Source organism: Bos grunniens, chromosome 10 (genome assembly GCF_055505025.1).
Source record: "Bos grunniens cultivar Pamir isolate PY7600 chromosome 10, Bosgru_T2T1.0, whole genome shotgun sequence".
NCBI classification, from domain to species: domain Eukaryota; kingdom Metazoa; phylum Chordata; class Mammalia; order Artiodactyla; family Bovidae; genus Bos; species Bos grunniens.
Genome location: NC_141174.1, coordinates 43,818,622 through 43,842,576, shown reverse-complemented (window position 1 = coordinate 43,842,576; position 23,955 = coordinate 43,818,622). Strand labels below are relative to the sequence as shown.

Below are 23,955 nucleotides of genomic sequence, written 5' to 3'. Positions count from 1 at the left end.
ATGGTTTTTCCAGTGGTCATGTATGGATGTGAGAGTTGGACTGTGAAGAAAGCTGAGCGCCGAAGAATTGATGCTTTTGAACTGTGGTGTTGGAGAAAACTCTTGAGAGTCCCTTGGACTGCAAGGGGATCCAACCAGTCCGTCCTAAAGGAGATCAGTCCTGGGTGTTCATTGGAAGGACTGATGCTGAAGCTGAAACTCCAATACTTTGGCCACCTCATGTGAAGAGTTGACTCATTGGAAAAGACTGTGATGCTAGGAGGGATTGGGGCAGGAGGAGAAGGGGACGACAGAGGATGAAATGGCTGGATGGCATCACCGACTCGATGGACTTGAGTTTGAGTGAACTCCAAGAGTTGGTGATGGACAGGGAGGCCTGGCGTGCTGTGATTCACGGGGTCGCAAAGAGTCGGACACGACTGAGCGGAACTGAACTGACCCGATTTGGGACACAGCATGAGAGTGCCTAGGACTGCTGAAGAGCAGATAAATTAAGACTCAGAACATGTAGGATTCTGGCTCGAACACCTGGGTAGTTACTGGGGAAGAGAACAGACGCTCCGCAGCTTCAAGGAAGAAGGCCTTGAAAAAGTCCCTTCGCCTGCCAGAACTTGGGGACAGTTCAGGTCAGGCAGCTGGATAGAGACACGCCCAGACACTCCGCTTGTGCCCGCCAGCGTCGGGAAGCTCCGAGAGCCTGGCGGGAGGCGCGCGCCGCCCCGGACTCCACATGGCTCGTGGGGGTTTCCGCGTCCTCCGGGCGGGGCCGGAAGAGGAAGTCGGCGCTGCAGCGGCGGCTCCAGCAGCCGCGGCGGCCCCACTCAAGGTCCGCGGTCCGACCCTGTCCCGCCCGGCCACCGAGGCAGCGCCGCGACGGGATCCGGAGCCTGCCCCGTTGAGCCTCGACGCGCCGCCCGGCGCCTACCCGTCAGTTCGATGGGTCGGCAGTCGCCGCTGCCCCCCGCCGCGGCCGCCCTGCTCTGGTGTTTCCTGCTCCCTCTGGTAAGGGGGGCGGGAGGCTTCTCGGGCCTCCCCGGGGCGGGGGCGGGGCCGGGCCCCCTCCCTCTCCCCCTCCCTCTCCCCCTCCCTCTCCCCCTCCCCTTCCCCCTCGCCCTCCTCTTCCTCCTCCTCCTCCTTCAAACCTCCCTCAACCCCGTCCCTGCTCCGGGTCGGCCTCCCTTCTCCGTCTCCTACGCGGCCTGCCGCCGTTTTTTTCTTTCTTCCCCTGACTTACTCGCTACTCCCTCTCCTTCCAGCCCCCATTCGCGTCGTTTGAGAGCTCCCAGTACCTATCCCAGAGAAAGCCATCTGCCCAACCCCTAATACTATTTTGACCTTGATGCTTCTCTATAGGTTTTCACAGTTCCAGGCTATTTTTAATTGACCTCTGATTTTATTGTCCAGCCTTTCTTACAGCTGTTTAACCTTTACACACCGCCACCGCCCCCCCGCCCCCGACCCTGCTCCGCCTCAAGCCCTAACTCTGAAAGAAGGAAAAATAGTATACCTGATCCCTGGATGTTTAGCGGTTCAAAGACTGCGCTTTAGTTTTGTTGCTCTTAAACAGATTCCCCCGCCCCGTGTTTCTGCTTCTTCTTAGTGTTCATTTGATTTCATTCTGGGGGTTTTTGGTAATATAATAATTCAAAATAATTTTTTAAGAAATACACCGGAGTAATTCTTTTAGTGGTTTTCAGTTCTCTGCCTAGTTTAAAGGCAAGGAGAGCCAGTTAAGAAATAACAACAAATATGTGTCCTCAAGTTTGTTTTCATAATTAGAGAAACGTAATAATGTCTTAAAATTAAACACCAAGTAGTTGGAGCTTCAGTAAGTGGTTGGGCAGGGCACCGGTGTTGTCTGTTTCAGTTTTTGTTTCTTGTAGACTTCCCGCCAGGGAGTTTTAAGTTGGAAGCTTTTATGAGCTTTATATAGAATTGCTGTGGTGTATGTCTGTCTAGTTCTTTCCATTAGAACGTGTAACTTTTCTGAAATAGTATATTTTGCTTACTCTCCAGTTTTTAAAGAATTACTACTAGTGAATGTATTCAGTGTGAAAGTGAAAAGCCAGATTAGAGCCCGAAGTGTCCTTGGTGTTTTCATAACTGGAGAAGGCAATGGCACCCCACTCCAGTACTCCTGCCTGGAAAATCCCATGGACAGAGGAGCCTGGTAGGCTGCAGTCCATGGGGTCGCTAAGAGTCGGACACGACTGAGCGGCTTCACTTTCACTTTTCACTTTCATGCATTGGAGAAGGAAATGGCAACCCACTCCAGTGTTCTTGCCTGGAGAATCCCAGGGACGGCGGAGCCTGGTGGGCTGCCGTCTATGGGGTCGCACAGAGTCGGACACGACTGAAGTGACTTAGCAGCAGCAGCAGCGGACGGTATTAGGAACATGAATGAGGGAATGTATCTAAAAATTGTTAGGGATGGCATGTGGGGAGCAGGATATAAAGAGAATAACAAAGTAGTAGTGTTGGTCTGAATCTTTGAGATGTTGTTTACTTTGTAATTAGACGTGTCCAAGTTAATTCAAATAGTATGTATATACACATAAAACTATAACGTAGGTATGAAGTTTTTTAGTGGTTTTGCACTCATTTTTATTCGAACTTATTAAGCTAATTGTAAGAATATATACCTGTGTATAAATTCCCACCTATCCTTTCTGAATGCAAATGAATAATAATAAGTACATCAGTTGCTCATAAACTCACACTGAAATTCTTTTTTAATTAATTTATTTTAGTAGAATAATTACTTTACAATATTGTGATGGTTTTTGTCATACATCAACAAGAATCAGCCACAGGTATACAGGTGTTGCCCCCATCCTGAACCCCCCTCCCTAAAATTCTTACTAAACTCACATAGAAATTCTCATTAAAAGCTCAAATGCCTCTTACAGGAAAAACGTAAACAAACTTTTCATTTAATTTCAAGTGCTTCACAAGCCTAAAAGTTTGTCCCAGTTCTAAATTGTAGCTAGTTTGTCTCCCATATTCTAGATGTTATTCTTTTCATATTACATGTATGTATTTTGTCATATTTCAGTATATTAATCTTTGAGTTCAGTACTCCCTGGTTGCAGGGTTGTTATGGGGACTTCATAACATTCTTTCACTCCACAAATAGTGTACACCTCTTATATGCAAGGAGCTGTGCTGGTAACTGTAATAAACTTGACAATACATTTTTAAGTTGAAAAGATCTGTTTTAGCGCCAACTAGTAGTATTGATTTTCTGTTTCTTACTGATTTCTCAGTGGATTTGTTTTCTTCTTCACTCTTTCTTCCTTTAATTTCCTGAAATAATCTCTTGTTCCTTTCCTTTTCTGAGGAACTCAAATAAATCTCACATCCTTTTTCTCAGCAGGGAGCTCTCTCTTCTGTTTGCTGGATACCTAGTTCCTTTTCTTCTCTACTTTAACTTTTAACTTTTAATTGTTGCTGTTGTTATTTTAACCATTTTCTCCCTGACGCCTTTGTTTACTCCTCTTCCCTATTTTTACAGCTCTGGTGGCCTCTCTTGAGATCATTGAATGAATGATGCCAGCTTAATAATTTCATTTCTTCTTTCTGGGCTTTTGAAGCAGGCCCAATGGGGCCTCTTTTCTCTTGGTCATGTTAGAACAGGGTCATCATCCTCTTCTAGAAGCAGCACTTAATCTCCAGAAAGTGTCATATCTTTGTAGAAGAGGCAGAGGGTTTAGTATTGGAAAGGCCCTTTAACATCTGAATGACCTTACTGTGTGTCTTGCTTGCTCAAGCTACAGCACGTCTGGCTGTTTTAGCGACTTCTAAACCCGTTAAACATTTGAGTCTAGACTTGAAGAGTGCCTGGCAGGTAGTTAATTCTCTCTTGTCTTTGCCATAATTCTATAGTACATTTATTTTTCCTCAGTCCAACTTCCACTGCTAGCTCCGACTGTCTCAAAGTTCTGTTTCAAAGAGAATGAATGAAATGTAGCCTGGATCTGTTTTCTAAAATTGTTTCAAAGTTCTCTGAAGAATCCTGAGTCTTTCTCATAGTGTTTTATAAAAGTTCTATTCATGTTTTTATTACTTCAAATAATTTGAAGTGTCATATTGATCTTGGGTGGTCTCAGCCTGCAGTGACTTGAGGCAGGATCTCCATTCCTGGCCAGAGATGGAGGTTGGGCAGCAGAGAGTGCTGCTGCTAGACCAGCACTAGAGAGAGTCCCTACCACTAGACCACCAGAGCCAGTGGCCAGTGGCAAGGCCCTGTCCTGTCAGCTGTGTACAAATGAATTTCCACATAGAAATGGAAAGTGGTGAAACAAGTGAAGTGTTTACTAGGAGGAAAAGTGTACGTGAATACACAGGCAGGCTCAGAGAGTCAGGCCCTCGTGGTGGTTTGAAGCACTTTTATGGGGCATTTCTTCTGGGTTTCCTTTGGCTACTTAATCTTGCTTTTCCTGGTTCTGAGTCTGTATTTGGTATATCTCAGGGTCCTCCCATGTGTCCATGTGCGTCTCTTAGCCAAGCTGGATTCTAGCAAAGAGGCCTATGGGTAGTTGACATCACTTAAAATGAGGTAGTGGCCCCTCCCTTTTTGACCTCCAAAGAGCCTTTCTGCACATGTGTAGTCACAGAAGTCTCCTTGACTTCAAGAAAGAGAATATGGGATCTTCAACTCTTATCTAGGTAGTTGCTCCTCAGTCATCGTGATTTTATGGAGTTTCTGTCCACAGGGGAGAAACTATTCAGCTGGGGCCCATCTGTCTCCTTCCTGAAGTGATCATCAGGATCTCCAGCAGAAAACTCTCTTGCTGTAATCTTCCTTCCTTTGATATACTGTACTAACTCAAAGAATCTTCTTTAATCCCTTCTCTGTCAACTTCCTGAGGAAAGTAGTTGTGTTCTCCTACCCAACCTATCAGAGACATGCTTAGCTGCTGTAGTGAACTGAATTGTGTCCTCCCAAAATTCATATGTTGAAGCACCAACACCCAATGTTGATAGTATTTGGAGATGGGGCCTTTGGGAGATAATTAGGTTTAGATGAGGTCAGAGAGTGGGTTTCTTGTGATGGAGTTGGTGCCCTTATGAGAAAAGACACCAGGAAGCTCACTGTCCTTGCCTTTCAAGAATATAGCACCTACACATACATTTCCTTAGCATCTCAAAATAATCCTGAGAGGAGTTTCTGGAAGATTACAGTTTGTCCTAGACCATATAGAAAGTCATCAAAAAGAGGACTAGAACCCGGGCTTTCTAGACATCTTTTTATATTTTTCCACTAAAAAATTTGTTTTTTGTTTTGTTTGTTTATTTATCAAAAATAGATCACTAGACTGATTGGATAAATTTGTGGATTTATTTTCACAAAAAAGGTCTAAAGATAGGAGAAGTCATGTTTATTATGTGTGTAATCATTTTTTATGATTACATTTAAATTTTATTAAAAATTTACCTGCAGTTCAATCTGTTTATAGAAATCTAGACCATAAAGCCTTCCGGTATGGACACTTACCCCAAAATACTAAATTTAAAAAAATGATTACCTTTAGGCCAGAAATTGCCAAACATTACCATGTCCTGTGGACTTAAATCAACTTGATTTATGGCTGGCCTTTTAGGCATTTGAGTTTATGACTTCTAGTATAAATCACAAATTCTATAATAGTTAAGTAGTAAGATTACTTAAGGAAAACCAAGGAGAAGTCTGGATCTAGGTAACAAATAGGATATAAGCCCCATGAAGGAGAAATTTTACCTAACTGATCCTCCGCTGTCTCCCATAGCACCTCATAGACTGCAGAGTATTGAATGGATGAAATAGTTACCTTGTTACTTCCCTGCCCCCTAGTATATCTTAGCCTGTTACATGTCCCCAGATTCTCCAAGTCTAAGGAATGATTCTGGGAATCTGCTTTCCCCATGGTGGCACAGAGACTCTTCTGATTCTCTGTAAATCTCTGTTGGGTGCCCAAGCTTCCATTGAGCCCCTGATTAAGTAATTAAGATTTCACTTCATCTCTGAGGATCTTAGTGTACTTGATTTCAGTGCATCATTTCCTTAAACCTTGAATCCTGGAAGTAGTAGAAAGAATATAAGATTGATGATAGGATTTATTAGGGAGGAAAGAGGCATAATAGTGAGTTTGAAAATTACTTAGATCTGACTTTGGAACATCTATCATTCAGACACATAACCTCAATTCTGCCTTTCCTGTAGAGGTCATTTCAATTCTTACTGTATTGCTATTGACCTGAAACTCATAATCTGTGTAAAGAGAAAGAAGTTTGTAAAGAAAATGATACCTTCTACATTGGTCTGATATAAGGGTAATGTGCGGATGACTATTATTCCTGAGCATTTAACATTCAATGATTACATTGTAACTTTTAATCTTTTGGTTTAGAAATAAAGGGGTTTTTTTTAATTGCTAGTTCTCATTTTAAATAAATTCTGTTTGTTAGCAAAACTTGCTCCAAACCTCCAGCCCTCATATGCAGTATTTAAAATTAGAGGAATAGTTTAATTTGTAGATTTTATGAAGAAAGATCACAGGGGGAGTTAATGTGAGAGTTAGTCACATTCACACATTGTTCTTTCAAACCAGAGGATTAAGTATGTCTAATGGATAGCAATGCAAATAATGTGAAACAGGTTTAATTGACAGACTGTGGAGGTGGGTGGGGGAGTTGGGACCCAATGATACACATGGATAAGATTTTTGAGTGAACTTGTGGATGAAATGGTGGAACTTCTGGCCAAAACATGAGCATTGACTCTACCAGTACTCTAATTACGTACTGCAGTTATAGTGAGACTTTAACTTCTTAAGAAAATTCCTGGGAGGACCTCAGTAACATCTGGAAACCTGGTGAGTTTCACTGCTGTTTCACTGCTATTGGTAACCACATACTCTGTAGACAACATCAGAGCATCACTTGGAAGCTTGTTAGAAATGCATAATCATGGCCTCCTCCTAAGACCTGCTGGATCAGAATTTGATTTTAATAGAACATTAAATTCAGGAAGCACTGATCTATAATAAAGGATAAGAAATTGCTGCCCAGATTAGAGCATAATCTCTAGGCAAAAAGAATCATGCTTGACTAATTTGTTAAGGCTATTTGTTGTTATTGTTCAGTCCCTAAATCGTGTCTGACACTTTGTGACCCCATGGACTGCAGCATGCCAGGCTTCCCTGTCCTTCATTATCTTCCAGAGTTTGCTCAAATTCATATGTACTGTGTCAGTGATGCCATCCACCCATCTCATTCTTTGTTGTCCCCTTCTCCTCTTTCCTTCAATCTTTCCCAGCAAAAGGATCTTTTCTGATGAGTCTGTTCTTTGCATCAGGTGGCCAAAGTATTGGAGCTTCAGCTTCAGCATCAGTCCTTCCAATGAATTTTCAGGGTTTATTTCCTTTAGGATTGACTGTTTAGATTTCCTTCCTCTCCAAGAGACTCTCAAGAATCTTCTCCAGCACCACAGTTCAAAAGCATCAGTTCTTTAGCACTTAGCCTTCCTTATGATTCAACTCTCAACATCCGTACATGACTACTGGAAAAACCATAGCTTTGACTATATGGAACTCTGCAAAGTGACATCTTTGCTTTTTAATATGCTGTCTATGTTTGTCATAGCTTTTCTTTCAAAGAGCAAGTGTCTTTAATTTCTTGGCTGCAGTCTCTGTCCCCATTGATTTTGGAGCCCAAGAAAATAAAAGCTGTCACTGTTTCCACTTTTTCCCCATCTAATTGCCGTGAAGTGATGGGACTGGATGCCATGATCTTCATTTTCTGAATGTTGAGTTTTAAGCCAGCTTTTTCACTCAGCTCTTTAACTCTCATCAAGATGCTCTTTAGTTCCTCTTTGCTTTCTACCATTAGAGTGGTATCATCTGCATATCTGATGATATTTCTTCCAGCAATGATTCCAACTTGTGTTTCATCCAGCCCAGCATTTCACATGATGTATTTTACATATAAGTTAAATAAGCAGGGTGACAATCAGATTAGTCAAGCATGATTCTTTTTGCCTAGAGATTATGCTGTAATCTGGGCAGCAATTTCTTATCCTTTATTATAGATCAGTGCTTCCTGAATTTAATGTTCTATTAAAATCAAATTCTGATCTAGCAGGTCTTAGGAGCAGGCCAAGACAAGGAGTACAGCCTTGACATACTTCTTTCCCAATTTGGAACCAGTCTGTTGTTCCATACCTGGTCCTAAACTGTTGCTTTTCAACCTGCATACAATTTTCTCAGGAGGCAGATAAAGTGGTCTGGTATTCCCATCTCTTGAAGGATTTTCCAGTTTTTTGTGATCCACAGAGTCAAAGGCTTTATCATAGTCATTGAAGCAGATGTTTTTCTGGAATTCCCTTGCTTTTTCTATGATCCAGTGGATGTTAGAAATTTGATCTCTGGTTCCTCTGCCTTTTCTAAATCCAATTTGTACATCTGGAAGTTCTCGGTTCACATACTGTTGAAGCCTAATTTAAAGGATTGTGAGCATTACCTTGCTAGCATGTGAAATGAATGCACTTTTTGCAGTAGTTTGAATATTCTGTGACTTGCTCTTCTTTGGGATTGAAATGAAAACTGACCTTTTCCAGTTCTGTGGCCACTGCTGAGTTTTCCAAATTTGCTGGCATGTTGAGTGCAGCACTTTTAACATCATCTTTTAGGATTTGAAATAGTTCAGCTGGATTTCCATCACCTCCACTAGCTTTGTTCATAGGCTTTTAAGGGAATTAAATGTATACAAGAGTAAAAGTTAACACTGTATTTTTCAAGCTTGATCTTGATCAAGTGAAAGTAGACCAATTGGCAAACTGAAAAGATGGCATGGATTCATGATGGTGTGTATGTTAGATAAATTTTTAGCTAGAGAATTGTTATTTTGAAAGGAACGTGTAAAGACTTAAATTTGGAAAGTAGGTCCAATGCTGCTAGATACCTTTTGAAGGAGAAAGATAGAAGGCAAACCAAACTCTGAAATGCAGTCAAAGAAGAATCCTCGAACTGTGCTGTTAGCTTGGACAAGAATAGAAGGGCCTGTTTCCTAGATTAGTATGGGGCTGGTGAGTCAGCATCAGGAGACCTTGTGAACAGAGGCCAGGAATACAAACGCCTGTGCTTGGGACTACCAAGAGATTGGAGTATAAAGCAAGGATGTAGCCTCAAGAGACAGGGACATGAAGGTCAGCGCAAGACTGATTCAGTGTAAAAACACAGATGAAGTACAGCTCTTTTTGTATGTCCTTTTGTTTAAGGTCTGATTGGTCTGGGGGAAAATGGGGAGATCATGTACCTGCGTGAGTATAGTATTTTCCATTACAGTTGGGTTATTTTTTTAGACTTGCAGTAATTATTTGACACTTGTCATACTAAAAGTTATTTAGGAAAAAAATGATCAAAATAGGCAACTATAACATTAAGATAGACTTGGTCTTCCCTGGTGGTCTAGTGGTTAAGAATCCACCTGCCAATGCAGGAGACATGGGTTCGATCCCTGGTCCAGAAAGATCCCATGTGCCATGGAGCAGCTGAGCCTGTGCACCACAACTACTGAGCCAGTGCTGCAAATTCTGCAAGCCATAACTACTGAGCCCACGACCCTTAGAGCCTATGCTCCACAACAGGTGAAGCCACTGCAGTGAGAAGCCTGAGCACTGCAATGAAGAGTAGCCCCCACTCACTAGAGAAAACCCGCAAGCAGCAACAAAGACCCAGTGCGACCAATTAAAAATAAAGAACTAAACATTGTTTTGAAAAGAAGATGATATGGAATATGATTGAAGTCAAGTGATCTGGATAAAGTAAATTTGGCAATGTTCATGAGCAACAGACATCCCATGAAGTTTTATGTGAGATACATTTTAATCAGAAAAACAGGAAGTACTGCTTTACTGGTTCACACTGTGGTCTAGTAAACTTGCTTCCCTTGCACGTGAACTCAAGCAAGATGTGGAATATAAAGACATGGATGTGAGATTGATGATTCAACGGCCATGAAGAACACTTGACTCCATTACTAATGGTTGTAGGAACTGTCATTAAGACGGAAGGTTTAGGGTGAGCATTTAGGAGCACTTGTCATAGGGAAAGGAATTCCATGAAACTCTAGAGTCCTAGAAGTGGGGTTACTTGGAAGAGTGTAAGGAGAGCTGGACTGTAAAAAAAAAAGCAGAGCACCAAAGAATTGATACCTTCAAACTATGATGCTGGAGAAGACTCCTGAAAGTTCCTTGGACAGCAAGGAGATGAAACCAGTCAATCCTAAGGGATCAACCCTGAATAGTCTTTGGAAGGACTGATGCTAAAGCTGAAGCTCCAATACTTTGGCTACCTGATGCGAAGAACTGACTCATTGGAAAAGACTCTAATGCTGGGAAAGATTAAGGGCAGAAAGAGAAGAGGGCATCAGAGGATGAGATGGCTATATAGTATTATTGATGCAGTAGACATAAACTTGGGCAAGCTTTGGGAGATGGCAAGGGACAGGGAGACCTGATGTACTGCAGTCCGTGGGGTCACAAAGAGTCATGCATGAGCAGGCGACTGAACAACAGCAATAAGGAAAAGATAAGTTCGAGTTTGGGATATTTAGGATGTGGGAGGAACTAATTGGGTATTAGAGAAATTTGAGTAGTGGTAGGAGACCCATTCCCAGTATCATGGCAGAAAGGGAGTTAACAGCTAATGCAGAGATATATGTGGCCAGTATTAATGCTGGAGGGGGATCTAGCTGCATAAAGGAACTTGAAGAACAGCAGAGTTGAAAGATGGCTGGTCTGGGTTTTAGAGAGCTCTGTTCTAATCTGGCCCCCAAGACCACTTGATTTTGATCATTTTGGACCTGTTTGAGCTATGAAGTAAAGGGACTAGATTTTGTTACCCTAAATCCCTTCAAGCTCTTGATTCTAAGCTTTTTATTAAGAGGATATTTTCATTACTGGTTGAAAATATAAACATTTTTTAAAGAGTTGCATAAAGTTACAGAAGACCACCCCACAATTGATTACAAAGGAAAATTCAGATGTTTTGAAGCATGTCTCTTAACTGGCAAGATGTAAAGGAAGGTATCCTTCCACCATAGGGTCTTTCTCAGGTGATCTAGTACTAGCACGGGTGGACCACAAATCTCACCTGATTTGATATTTGTAATGTTTGAAGGGACACTGCGTTTCAGGCCTCTGCTTCCTAACGTATTTGGCCCACAGTGATGTGGTTTCTGCCAGTTGGCCCTTGAACTGCGTGGTTTTGAACTGTGTGCGTCTGATTACACTTGGATTGTTTTCAATATGTATACTATGCTTGTGATCTACAGTTGGTTGAATTTGTGTGGAAGCAAATCTGTGGGGTATGAACATACCTGAATTTCGTTGTCTGTCCTGGAACCAATCTCCCTGTTACTGAGGGATGACTGCACTCTTGTTCCCTTATTGCTTTTCCTGCTCAAGGTTGAGTCCATAGAGCAGCAGCAGCAGGATCACCTGGGTGCTTGTTAGAAATGCAGAATCTCAGATTCCACTGAATCAGAATCTGCATTATAATATGATAACTAAATAATTTGTATGCACATTAAATCTTGAGAAGCACCATCCACATAGCTTTGGTTTTGTGATTGTTGTTGTTTAGTCACTAAGTCGTATCTTTGACTCTTTTTGCGACCCTCTGGACTGTGTAACCCACCAGGCTCCTCTGTCCAGGCAAGAATAGTGGAATGGGTTGCCATTTCCTTCTCCATGGAGCTGTGGTATTCAAACTTTAACAAGCTTCAAAATTTCTGTAAGGGCTTATTAAAAGTAAACTTCTCATTGTTTCTGATTGAGTAGATCTGGAATAGGGTCCAAGAATTTGCATTTCCAGCACCCTGAAGTGAAAAGTGAAAGTGTTAGTCACTCGGTTGTTTCCGACTCTGCAACACCATGGGCTACAGCCCACCAGGTTCCTCTGTCCATAGAAATTCTCCAGGCAAGAATACTGGAGTGGGTAGCCATTCCCTTCCCCAGGAGATCTTTCCGACCCAGGAGCTGAACCTAAGTCTCCTGCGTTACAGGTGGATTCTTTACCATTTGAGCCACCAGTGAAGCCCTTCCAATAGCCTAAGAACTACTAAAGGTTTTACTAGAGACTCTGTCTTTAATCATATTCTGTTTGTGATTATCTGTTTCAGGTTTGTTTTTAATCTTCCCAACAAGACTATAATTGCTTATTTAGTGTTTCTTGGGGGGAGGGGCAGCTTTATTGAGATATAATTTATATACCATAAAATTCACCCACTTAAAGTGAACAATTCAGTGGCTTTTAATACATTTACAGATAGGTGCAACCATTACTACAGTCAATGTTAAAACATTGACATCACCTCAAAAAGAAACCAAATAGATAGAGCACAGAGGATTTTTAAGATAGTGAAACTATTTCTTTTTCCATGTGATACTGTAATGGTGGATGCATGTCATTGTATATTTGTCAAAACTTACAGAATATAAAACACCAGTTCAGTTCAGTTCAGTCACCGAGTTATGTCCGACTCTGCAACTCCTTGGCAGCACACCAGGCTTCCCTGTCCATCACCAACTCCCAGAGCTTACTCAAACTCATGTCCATCACGTTGGTGATGCCATCCAACCGTCTCATTCTCTGTTGTCTCGTTCTCCTCCCACTTTCAGTCTTTCCCACCATCAGGGTCTTTTCCAATGAGTCAGTTCTTCGCATCAGGTGGCCAAAGTATTGGAGTTTCAGCTTCAGCATTAGTCCTTCCAATGAATATTCAGGACTGATTTCCTTTAGGATGGACTGGTTGGATTTCCTTGCAGTCCCAGGGACTGTCAAGAGTCTTCTCCAACACCACAGTTCAAAAGCATCAATTCTTCAGTGCAAAGCTTTTTATAGTCCAACTCTTACATCCATACATGACTACTTAGAAAAACCGTAGCTTTACTATGAAAAACCATTACTACAGTCAATATTAAAACATTGACATCACCTCAAAAAGAAACCAAAAAGGTAGAGAGAGCACAGAGCATTTTTAGGGCAGTGAAACTATGTCTTTTTCCATGTGATACTGTAATGCTGGATATATGTCATTATATATTTGTCAAAACCAGTAGAATATAAAACACCGGGGGAGACTGTAAACTATGGACTTTGGGTGGTAACAAACTGTCAGTGTAGATTCATAGATGATAACAAATGTTAATAACAGAGGTTGGAGGGAGGCTATGAGTTTGTGTGGTAAGGAAAGATGTAGGAATACCATACTTCCTGCCCAGTTTTGCTGTGACCCTAAAGGTGATCTGAAAAATAAAGTCCATTTTAAAAAAGGGAAGAAAGAAAGAAACTTCATATTCTGGAGCTATCACTCCCATTCTCACCTTCTACCAAGCCCTAAGCAACCACTAATCATCTTGTATTTCTCCTGCATGGTACAAGTACATGGCAAGGTGCTAGATATATTATTAATAATAACAGTTACCGTTTATTGTGAGCTTAATATGTGTTAACAGTTGCACGATCTAACTTAATCATTGTGACAGCTCTGTGAGATGTGGACATTTTTGTCGTATTAGAGTTGAAGAGGGAATTCCCTGGCCATCCAGTGGTCAGGACTTGGTGCTTTCACTGCCAGGGCCCATGTTCAGTCCCTGGTTGGGGAACTAAGATCCCTCAAGCCATGCACCACCCCCCACCCCCCACAAACAACCTAATGATGATGCCCAGAACAGGTTACATGACTTGTAACATAGCCAGTAAATGGTGAACTGCCATTCTATCCCAGACCTATACTTCCAAAAACACATGGAGTCTATTGTTGATAAACTGAATTTTCAAAGCTGTATAATCTCTATGAGAAATTTTACCAAACTATTAAAATGTAGTGGAAATGCTTAAATTATTTGGGTATATTAGCTTGTTCAAGAAATTTACTGCATGTTCCATAACCAGTACTATTCTACAATTTTGTGTGGGTGTCCTTTCCTCGCTTATACTAATCTTCCACTAAAATTTGTGTTTGCCTTAGTAATTCCCATATCGGTGAGTTTTGCTTATGTCAGTAGTAGTTTTCTACTATCATAGGAAGATTGTAGTCCCCCTGTAGCAGTAAATGTTACTCATAGTTGGACATCTTTGTATTTTCTTATACTTTTAAGCTTTTTAAAAAATCCCTTAGCTTTTGTAATTATAAAAGTAATGCTGAATATCATACATATTTTTATATACATGCATACAATACCATATTTTGTATAAAAGGAAATAGTGTATATGTATCAATATGGAAAATCTGACATATAAAATTTAAATTTTATGGCTTAAAGACTTGAATATAAGACATGACACTTTAATTCTCTTATGAAGAGCACATCGACAAAACATTCTCTGACATAAACTTTACCAGTGTTTTCTTTGGTCAGTCTGCCAGGGCAATAGAAATAAAAGCAAAAATAGACAAATGGGATCTGACAAACTGACGAACTTTTGTACAGCAAAGGAAACCATAAACAAAATGAAAAGGTGAACCTGTGGCCTGGGAAAAAGTATTTGCAACTGAAATGACCTGCAGAGGTTTAATTTCCAAAATATACAAATAGCTCATGCAGCTCAGAAACATTAAAACAAATAACCCAATTGAAAAATGGGCAGAAGAGCTAAATAAACATTTCTCCAAAGAATACATGTGGGCTACATACAATCACATGAAAAGATGTTCAACATTGCTAATTATTAGAGAACCGCCAATCAAAACTACAGTGAGGTACCTCTTTACCCCAGTCAGAATGACCATCATTAAAAAGTCTACAAATAGTAAATACTGGAGGGGATGTGGAGAAAGGGGAACCCTCCTACACTGTTGTTAGGAATGTAAATTGGTGCAACCACTATGGAAAACAGCATGGCGATTCCTCAAAAAAACTAAAAATAGAGTTGCTATATGATCCTGCAGTCCCACTCCTGGGCATATATCCAGAGAAAACTATGATTCAGAAAGATGCATGCAACCCAATATTCATAGCAGCACTATTTACAGTAGCCAAGACATGGAAGCAGCCTAAATGTTCATTCACAGATGAATGGATAAAGAAGATGTGGTACATATAAACAACAGAACAGTACTCAGCCATGATAGAGTGAAACAATGCCATTTGTATCAACATGGGTGGACCTAGAGATTATACTAAGTAAGTCAAAAAGAGAAAGATACCATACAATGTATGATATCTGGAATGTAGATATGTGGAATCTAAAATATGACAAAAATGAATTTGTCTATGACACAGAAACAGACTCATAGACATAGAGAATAGATTTGCTTAGCAGAAGGGGTGTCGAGGACAAAAGGATTGGGAGTTTGTAATTAGCAGATGCAAACTACTTTATACAGGATAGACCACAAAGTCTTCTTGTATAGCACAGGGAACTATATTCAATATCCTCTAATAAATCATAATGAAAAAAATGTATATATGTAGAACTGAATCACTTTACTGTACAGTAGAAATTAACTCAGTGTTGTAAATCGATTATACTTCAATAAAATAAATTTTAGAAAAGCTACACAGTAGTATATATAGTATGATCCCATATGTGTAAAATAAACGATGTATATGTTTAAGATTTGTCTATCTTTCTATCTTAAATATTCATAGATAGTATCTGGAAAGACATAAGAAAAGCCCTTAAGGGGTGACTGTGGGCAGGATGGCAAGAGAGGGATTTCATACCTTTTTGTTTTCTTTGATTGTGTTTTCCTTTTTTAATTTTCTCTTTCCAGTCTTTTTACATCTTCATCTTTGCTTTTGTTTTCCTCTTCTTTTGTTTTTTAAACAGGCTGATGTGTTTCTCTCTCTGTCATTCTTTAAGTTTACATAAATGTACAGGTACATATAGGGACCTTTATTTTTATGAAAATAGGAAACATTGTAAATATCTTTCTGGAATTTGCTTTTCTCACTATGGATATGTATTTCTATAAGTAGATCAAGTTCTTTCTTTTTGAAGCTGTGTACAATACATACCATAATGAAATGGATCCTTATCTGTAGAAGATGTTGGTTTTTGTTTTTGCTATAAGAGATAATATTGCAGTGAATATCCCTGTACATTTATCTTTCTACAATCTTGTGCATTGTGTAATAATAATACAACTGTAGGATATGAATCAGAGAATTATATATATTAAAAACATTTGATCGGGGGGTGGGAGGAAGGCTCAAGAAAGAGGGGATATATATGCACATGTAGCTGATTCACTTTGTTGTAATGCAGAAACTAAACAACATTATAAAGTAACTATACTCCAATAAAAAAAGTTTGATTGATATTGCCAATTGTCTGTTGTAAAGGTTATACCACTTCAGCAGCCTTAGACACAGTTAAAACCAAGTCAGTCAGTTCAGTCCCTTAGTCATATCCAACTCTTTACCACCCCATGGACTGCAGCACGCCAGGCTTCCCTGTCCATCACCAACACTTGGAGCTTGCTCAGACTCACAGCCATTGACTTGGTGATGCCATCCAACCATTTTATCCTCTGTCGTCCCCTTCTGCTATCAGTCTTTCCCAGCATCAGGACCTTTTCTAGTGAGTCACTTCTTCATATTAGGTGGCCAAAGTATTGGAGTTTCAGCTTCAGCATCAGTCCTTCCAATGAATATTCAGGACTGATTTCCCTTAGGACTGACTGGTTGGATCTCCTTGCAGTCCAAGGGACTCTCAAGAGTCTTCTCCAACACCACAGTTCAAAAACATCAATTCTTCAGCCCTCAGCTTTCTTTATGGTCCAACTCTCACATCCATACATGACTACTGAGAAAAATAATAGCTTTGACTAATCAGCAAAGTAATGTCCCTGCTTTTTAATAAGCTGTCTAGGTTGGTCATAACATTTCTTCCAAGGAGCAAGCGTTTTTTAATTTCATGGCTGCAGTCACCATCTGCAGTGATTTTGGAGCCCAAGAAAATAAAGTCTGTCATGGTTTCCATTGTTTCCCCATCTATTTGCCATGAAATGATGGGACCAGATGCCATGATCTTAGTTTTTTGAATATTGAGTTTTAAGCCAACTTTTTCACTCTCCTCTTTCACTTTCATCAAGAGGCTCTTCGGTTCCTCTTTGCTTTCTGCCATAAGGTTGGTGTCATCTGCATATCTGAAGTTATTGATGTTTCTCTCTGCAATCTTAATTCCTGTTTGTGCATCATCCAGCCCAGCGTTTCTCATGATGTACTCTGCATATAAGTTAAATAAGCAGGGTGACAATATACAGCCTTGACATACTCCTTTCCTTATTTGGAACCAGTCCATTGTTCCATGTCCAGTTCTAACTGTTGCTTCTTGACCTTCATACAGATTTCTCAGGAGGCAGGTCAGATGGTCTGGCATTCACATCTCTTTAAGAATTTTCCAGTTTGTTGTGATCCACACAGTCATAGGCTTTGGCGTAGTCAATAAGCAGAAGTAGATGTTTTTCTAGAACTCTCTTGCTTTTTCGATGATCCAGCAGATGTTGGCAATTTGATCTCTGGTTCCTCTGCCTTTTCTAAATCTAGCTTGAACATCTGGAAGTTCTCAGTTCATGTACTGTTGAAGCCTGCCTTGGAGAATTTTAAGCATTACTTTGATATTGTGTGAGATGAGTGCAATTGTGTGGTAGCTTGAACATTCTTTGGCATTGCCTTTCTTTGGGATTGGAATGAAAACTGACCTTTTCCAGTCCTGTGGCCACTGCTGAGTTTTCCAAATTTGCTGGCATATTGAGTGCAACACTTTCACAGCATCATCTTTCAGGATTTGAAATAGCTCAACTGGAATTCCTTCACCTCCACTAGCTTTGTTTGTAGTGATGCTTCCTAAGGCCCACTTGACTTCACATTCCAGGATGTCTGGCTCTAGGTGAATGATCACACCATCGTGGTTATCTGGGTCATGAAGGTCTTTTTGTATAGTTCTTCTGTGTATTCTTGCCACCTCCTCTTAATATCTTCTGTTTCTGTTAGGTCCATATCATTTCTGTCCTTTATTGACCCTGATCCTGGGAAAGATTAAAGGCAGGAGGAGAAGGGGATGACAGAGGATAAGATGGTTGGATGGCATCACCGACTCGATGGACATGAGTTTAAGTAAGCTCCAGGAGTTGGTGATGGACAGGGAAGCCTGGCCTGCTGCAGTCCATGGGGTTGCAAAGAGTCGGACACAACTGAGCAACTGAACTGAACTGAACTTGCATGAAATGTTCCCTTGGTATCTCTGATTTTCTTGAAGAGATCTCTAGTCTTTCCCATTCAGTTGTTTTCCTCTATTTCTTCACATTATTCACTGAGGAAGCCTTTCTTATCGCTCCTTGGTATTCTTTGGAACTCTGCATTCAGATGGGTGTATCTTTCCTTTTCTCCTTTGCCTTTAGCTTCTTTTATTTTTCCTTTTTCATTTGCTTTTGGTTAAAACCAAATCCTGATTTAGATACAGTCCTTTCCAAAAGGAGCTTAGGAGAATTACTGGTCTTATCTGTGACAGGTAAAGGATAAATTCAGCCTGGAAACAAGGAAGTCCTCAAAGACTAATGGGGTCTTGTCAAAAGGATACAAAGAGCAAGGTGGAAGAGGCCATATTTGCAAACTGACCAAATTGGGCATAACTTGAACATCAAATAATCCCAAACAATAGATTCATTAAGAATTTAATAGCTCATTCCACCTCTGCTGTCAGAATCCAGTCAGAGCCACCAATATTTAGCTGCATGAAAACTGCATTTTTTTTTCCAGAAATAATTTCCTTATGTAACATTTTATTTAATCTGATGGCATGTTTGAAGAATTCCCTACACTTGCTTAGATCCATAAGCTAATGAAGTCCCAAGTATGCCAGAAAGCCCTCAAACCCAAATGTTCACAAGAGATTTTAGGTAGGAGAGCATGGATTAGAGCATTTCTGTACTTCGTAGATATTTAGATTGACTTCTATGTAATTACCAAAATTACAAATTTACAAAATTAATAGATCAAAAATGGTCAAATGTCGGTGCATACTTTAGTGGCAGAGGCTTGATAGTACACCATCTTTAAGTGCCAAACAATCTTTTTTCTCCCTTTGGTTGTAGTGTAAGATTTTCTCAAAGGAGAGAGGAAGGATCTGGATTGATCCAAATTTAAAGGGAATTGTGATGCGGAGTACTATTCTAGTTATCTTGGGCTGTTTCTTCATATCATAGGCTCCACTCCCACCCCCCTACCCCCGTGTACTATGGTTTTTCTTTTTAGTCACTTAATACCTCTTGTCTCTCTTCTTTCTCAGTAGTGGGAAATGAGGCATAAGGAAAGAACATTCTTCTAGATCTTCCTTTTTCACTTTAAACTCTAGATTGGTCTTTTTGAATAGATTTTTTGCAGGGTCTTGAAAACTTGAGATTTCTAGTTTCTCTGGTTCATTTCCAAAGATAGCACTTAGAAGTTTACCCTACAATGCAGGAGACACTTGGAAGATCCTACGTGCCACAGAGTAACTAAGCCCCTGTGCCAGAACTACTGAGCCCACGTGTGGCACCTACTAAAGCCTGCATCCCTCAAGCCTGTGTTCTGTCACAAGAGAAGCCACCGAATGAGAAGCCTGCACGCTGCAACTAGAGAGTAGCTCCAGCTGCCAGAGCTACAGAAAAGCCTGCCCAGCGACAAAGACCTAGCACAGCCAAAAATAGAAGGAAAAAAATTTTTTTTATAGTTTATCCTAGTAACTCATAGAATATGGAAGGTAAAATAGGTTAAGGGATTTCAGGTGCATTGTCTTTTATAGAATATGAGTAATGAAATAATAACTCATAAGAGATTGGGAAGTAAAGTTTCAGGGTGTGAAGGGAGTATCAAAGTTATAACATCATAACAAGATTCCTCCCTGGGATATGGCCCTTATAACATGGGCCATTAAGAAAGTGACTTCCTTAAAGAACGTTTTCTGAGCAACCATGTAGTTTTACTGTTTCCTCAAAGAAGTTCATTGGAGGACCTTACCCCTTAAGGAAATGTGGTCAAACCTGTATATAAATAGCTTTATTAAAATCTTTAGTTCTTGGCAAGCTGAATCATTGGCACTGTGAAAATTATTGTTTGTGTCCTAGACAGCTGCTCACGAAGCAATCCTCCATGCCTCTGGAAATGGCAGGCCTTCACCATCTAAGGACTACTGCATGCTATATAACCCTCACTGGACATCTCTTCCAAGTACCCTAGAAAATGCAGTAAGTAAATCACAGTTTCTATTTATAACAAAATAGTGAATGGTGAGAATGAGTGGTTATAATGTTTCAGTGTGTAACCTAATTGTAACATTACGATTAATATTTATTACTTTTGCTTTAGTATTTTTCTCTTTATGAGAAAAACAAGTTAGAAAATTTAAAAATACCTACCTCAAAGCCTGACTGTCATCAAATGTTTCTGATTTAAAGGAACTTGTGTTAAACCAATGTTGATACTCTCTTTGAATGCCTTTAGGGTGAAATATGATATATATAATATTAAAGACATTTCTTCTTTCCAGACTTCCATGAGTTTGATGAATCTGACTACCACCCCACTCTGCAACGTTTCTGATATTCCTCCTGATGGAATAAAGAACAAAGCAGTTGTGGTACAGTGGGGAACCTGCCATTTTCTTGAAAAAGCCAAAATTGCACAAACAGGAGGTGCTGAAGCTTTGTTGGTTGCCAATAATAGTGTCCTAGTAAGTTACTAAACTATAATAATTTCTTTTGCGTTCTTGATACCAAATTTTACAGGAACTGAGCCATATTCTTTGTGTGTGGTTTGGGGCTGAGTGTTTTGGGGGTTTTTTGGGTTTTGTTTTAAACTTTTTGTTTTTTATTGGGATGTAGCCGACTAACAAACAATGTTGTGGTAGATTCTGAACAGTGAAGGGTCTCAGTTCAGTTCAGTCACTCAGTCGTGTCCGGCTCTTTGCAACCCCATGGACAGCAGTATGCCAGCCTTCCCTGTCCATCACCAACTCCCAGAGCCTACTCAAACTCATGTCCATCATGTCGGTGATGCTATCCAACCATCTCATCCTCTGTTGTCCCGTTCTCCTCCTGCCCTCAATCTTTCCCAGCATCAGGGTCTTTTCCAGTGAGTCGGTTCTTTGTATCAGGTGGCCAGAGTATTGGAGTTTCAGCTTCAGCATCAGTCCTTCCAATGAATATTCAGGACTGATTCCTTTAGGATTGACTGATTGGGGTCTCAGCCATACATATACGTGTATCCATTCTCTCCCAAATTCCCCTCTCATTCAAGCTGCCACATAACATTAAGTAGGGTTTCCTGTGCTATCGGGGCTGAGTTTTGAATAATCTGATGGTAATATTCATAAACATTCTGGTTATAATAGGTGTTTAATTGGAAAATTTTGTTTCTTTTCCACTCCTAGAATAGACAAGATATGTTAGGAACGTGTGTGCGGGTATAAAATATCAGTTTAAAAAGATTCCAGTTTGAATCCTTTTTAATATTATAATATTAAGAAAGAACACATGAAACATTGTTTTATAACTTTAAAAAGATACTTGTATTTAATGAATGATTTGTAGTTTATTCTGTAAATACACTAGTAGTTCATAAGTTTTCATAATTTTTTTTTCTTTTAGTTTCCTCCCTCAGGGAACAAATCTGAATTTCTTGATGTGAAAATATTGATTGCATTTATAAACCACAAAGACTTTAAAGATATGAAGCAGGTAAATTAATAATTATCTGTTAGATAAAGTTTATAAATAGTACAATTCTGTACTTTAATCCACTGATATTTAAATTATTATATATGTTCCATTTGCTAGTAAGATGGAACTTGCTAGTCTTATTCACCCCTCCCCATTTAGCACAAGGTGTTTCAGAGTCTTGATGTTTGAGAGGATATTTCTTTGTTTCGACCTTTTTAAAATCTTTGTATCATATCATTTGTCTTAATTTTAAATCCTTGAACAAAATGTCAATGTGTGAAACACCACACTTTTGCTTTTAATAAAACAAAGCCTCATAATTTTGACAAGACTATATTATGTTGTCAAAATAATTCTGTTATTCTTGACTGTCTTATATATCCTGTCCATTCCAGAATGAAATTGGAATATTGCTGCCATACTCTATAGTAAAAAGAAAATGAATTCCAGTGTATTAACTGTTATTTTGCATTTCAGACTCTCGGAGATAACATTATGGTGAAAATGTATTCTCCATCGTGGCCTAACTTTGACTATACTATGGTGGTTATTTTTGTAATTGCTGTATTCACTGTGGCATTAGGAGGATACTGGAGCGGGCTAATTGAATTGTAAGCTTAATTAAACTTCATTGTTTTTAAGATAAATGGTTAAAAAATTATTGTCTTTAAACATTTTATCATGTACCAACACTTAAAGTTCCACTTGTTCTCAGAATATAGTGCTGACAGCATTAGATCGCAGGTTTGTCCTCTCACAGACCTTCAACTTTTCACTGAGAGGAAGGGAGTTGTAGGTTCCTCTTGTTCTTCTGCTGGCAAGGAAACATTGAAGTTTCACCAAAGGCTCTTAAATTAAAACGTTTTATTACCTCACCCAGAAAAGGTGGAGATAGTTAGCATCCTAATGTACCTATTCGCTTAGATTGGAAGAAAATAAACAGAGTGGGAAGTTTTTCAGCTCCTCCTGAGTTGAATCATTACAGTGTGACCTCACCATTCTATTCAGTGTTTTAGGAATTGGATATTAATTAAGCATGTCCATATTTTAATTTAAATATAGAAATCTCAAAGGTACATGAAATTTGGATTTGTCTATTTAATAACAACCTAAAGCCAGTGTTCTTACAGTTATGTACCTTTTGCTGTAGATTAAAGCAGGCAGTGTAGTTTAGAAGAATCAGTTCATTTTCATAACTCTGAGTAAAAAATTGTGCTCAGAGCACATTATTTTGTGCATAAAGGACAATATGTTCACCTTGTGAATTGATCTATAGATTCCACTAAAAAGGGCTTATTTGACGCCAGCTAAAGCTAATAAGCTTATTTGTAATTTCTTAAAATACTAAAATTTGATTGACTTACAGTAAGAGAAATCTAACAAGCATAGATTCCTAGAGTATTGAGCTTAAAATATTTTACATATTTGGAAAACACATTTTAGCATGTGTTAGTCACATGTCTTCACATAAGTAAGCATTATATTTTTCACTATTAACTTTATAAAGCCTAGTATGGAAGATCTCCAGAATCATTTTCTAGATCATATGCTAAAATGTTATAATTTCTGAAAAGCTACTGATTAATTGAAAATGTTTTTCCATTTAATATAGATTCTCACTGTACTTACATTATTATGTAAATTGTGTCTTTTCTAGAGTAGTGCTGCTCAAGATATAATGTGAATACAAACTGTCTTGAGATCTCATTCAGTTCAGTTCAGTCGCTCAGTCATGTCCGACTCTTTGCGACCCCGTGAACCGCAGTATGCCAGTCCTGCCTGTCCATCACCAACTCCCGGAGTCCACCCAAACCCATGTTCATTAAAATTTTTAAAAATTCAGATTTAGTAGGCTTGGAGTGAATGCTGAGATTCTGCATTTTTTAACAAACTGGTCCATGAACTTTGAGTTAGCAAGGCAAGCTTAATGTACCTGTCAGGACAGGCTCCTCCTCAAGAAAATTGGAGGTGGGAGAGCAGTACTTGTATGTAATCATAAAACATGATGATGGACAAAAACAAAAAATGTATTGCCTTCAGTAAGTAGGTTGGGGGAAGAGATATCTTTTACTTACAGAGTTAAGGATTTTGAAATTGAAGTGACCAGTTCTAAAAGTAGGTTGTGGTGGTGGTGGTTTAGTTGCTAAGTCGTGTCAGACTCTTGCGACCCCATGGACTATAGCCTGCCGGGCTCCTCTGTCCATAGGATTCTCCAGGCAAGAACACTGGAATAGGTTGCCATTTCCTTCTCCAGGGGATCTTCCC

The 23,955-nt window shown here is 39.7% G+C and overlaps 1 protein-coding gene across 4 annotated transcripts in view; it reads left to right on the top strand.

Annotated features, from left to right (window-relative positions):
- Window positions 1–772: 772 nt before the first annotated feature.
- SPPL2A (signal peptide peptidase like 2A) overlaps window positions 773–23,955 on the top strand; it is a 56,349-nt gene continuing 33,166 nt past the window's right edge. For 2 of the 4 annotated variants that reach the window (XM_086320917.1, XM_086320916.1), the window contains exons 1-5: window positions 773–1,002; window positions 20,102–20,217; window positions 20,520–20,702; window positions 21,619–21,708; window positions 22,168–22,301. In XM_086320917.1, the coding sequence (XP_086177043.1) occupies window positions 20,167–20,217; window positions 20,520–20,702; window positions 21,619–21,708; window positions 22,168–22,301 (458 nt within the window). In that variant the 5' untranslated portion in view covers window positions 773–1,002; window positions 20,102–20,166. Of the gene's footprint in view, window positions 1,003–20,097; window positions 20,218–20,519; window positions 20,703–21,618; window positions 21,709–22,167; window positions 22,302–23,955 lie in introns of all 4 variants that reach the window. The other 2 variants (XM_086320915.1, XM_086320914.1) reach the window with 1 other exon arrangement.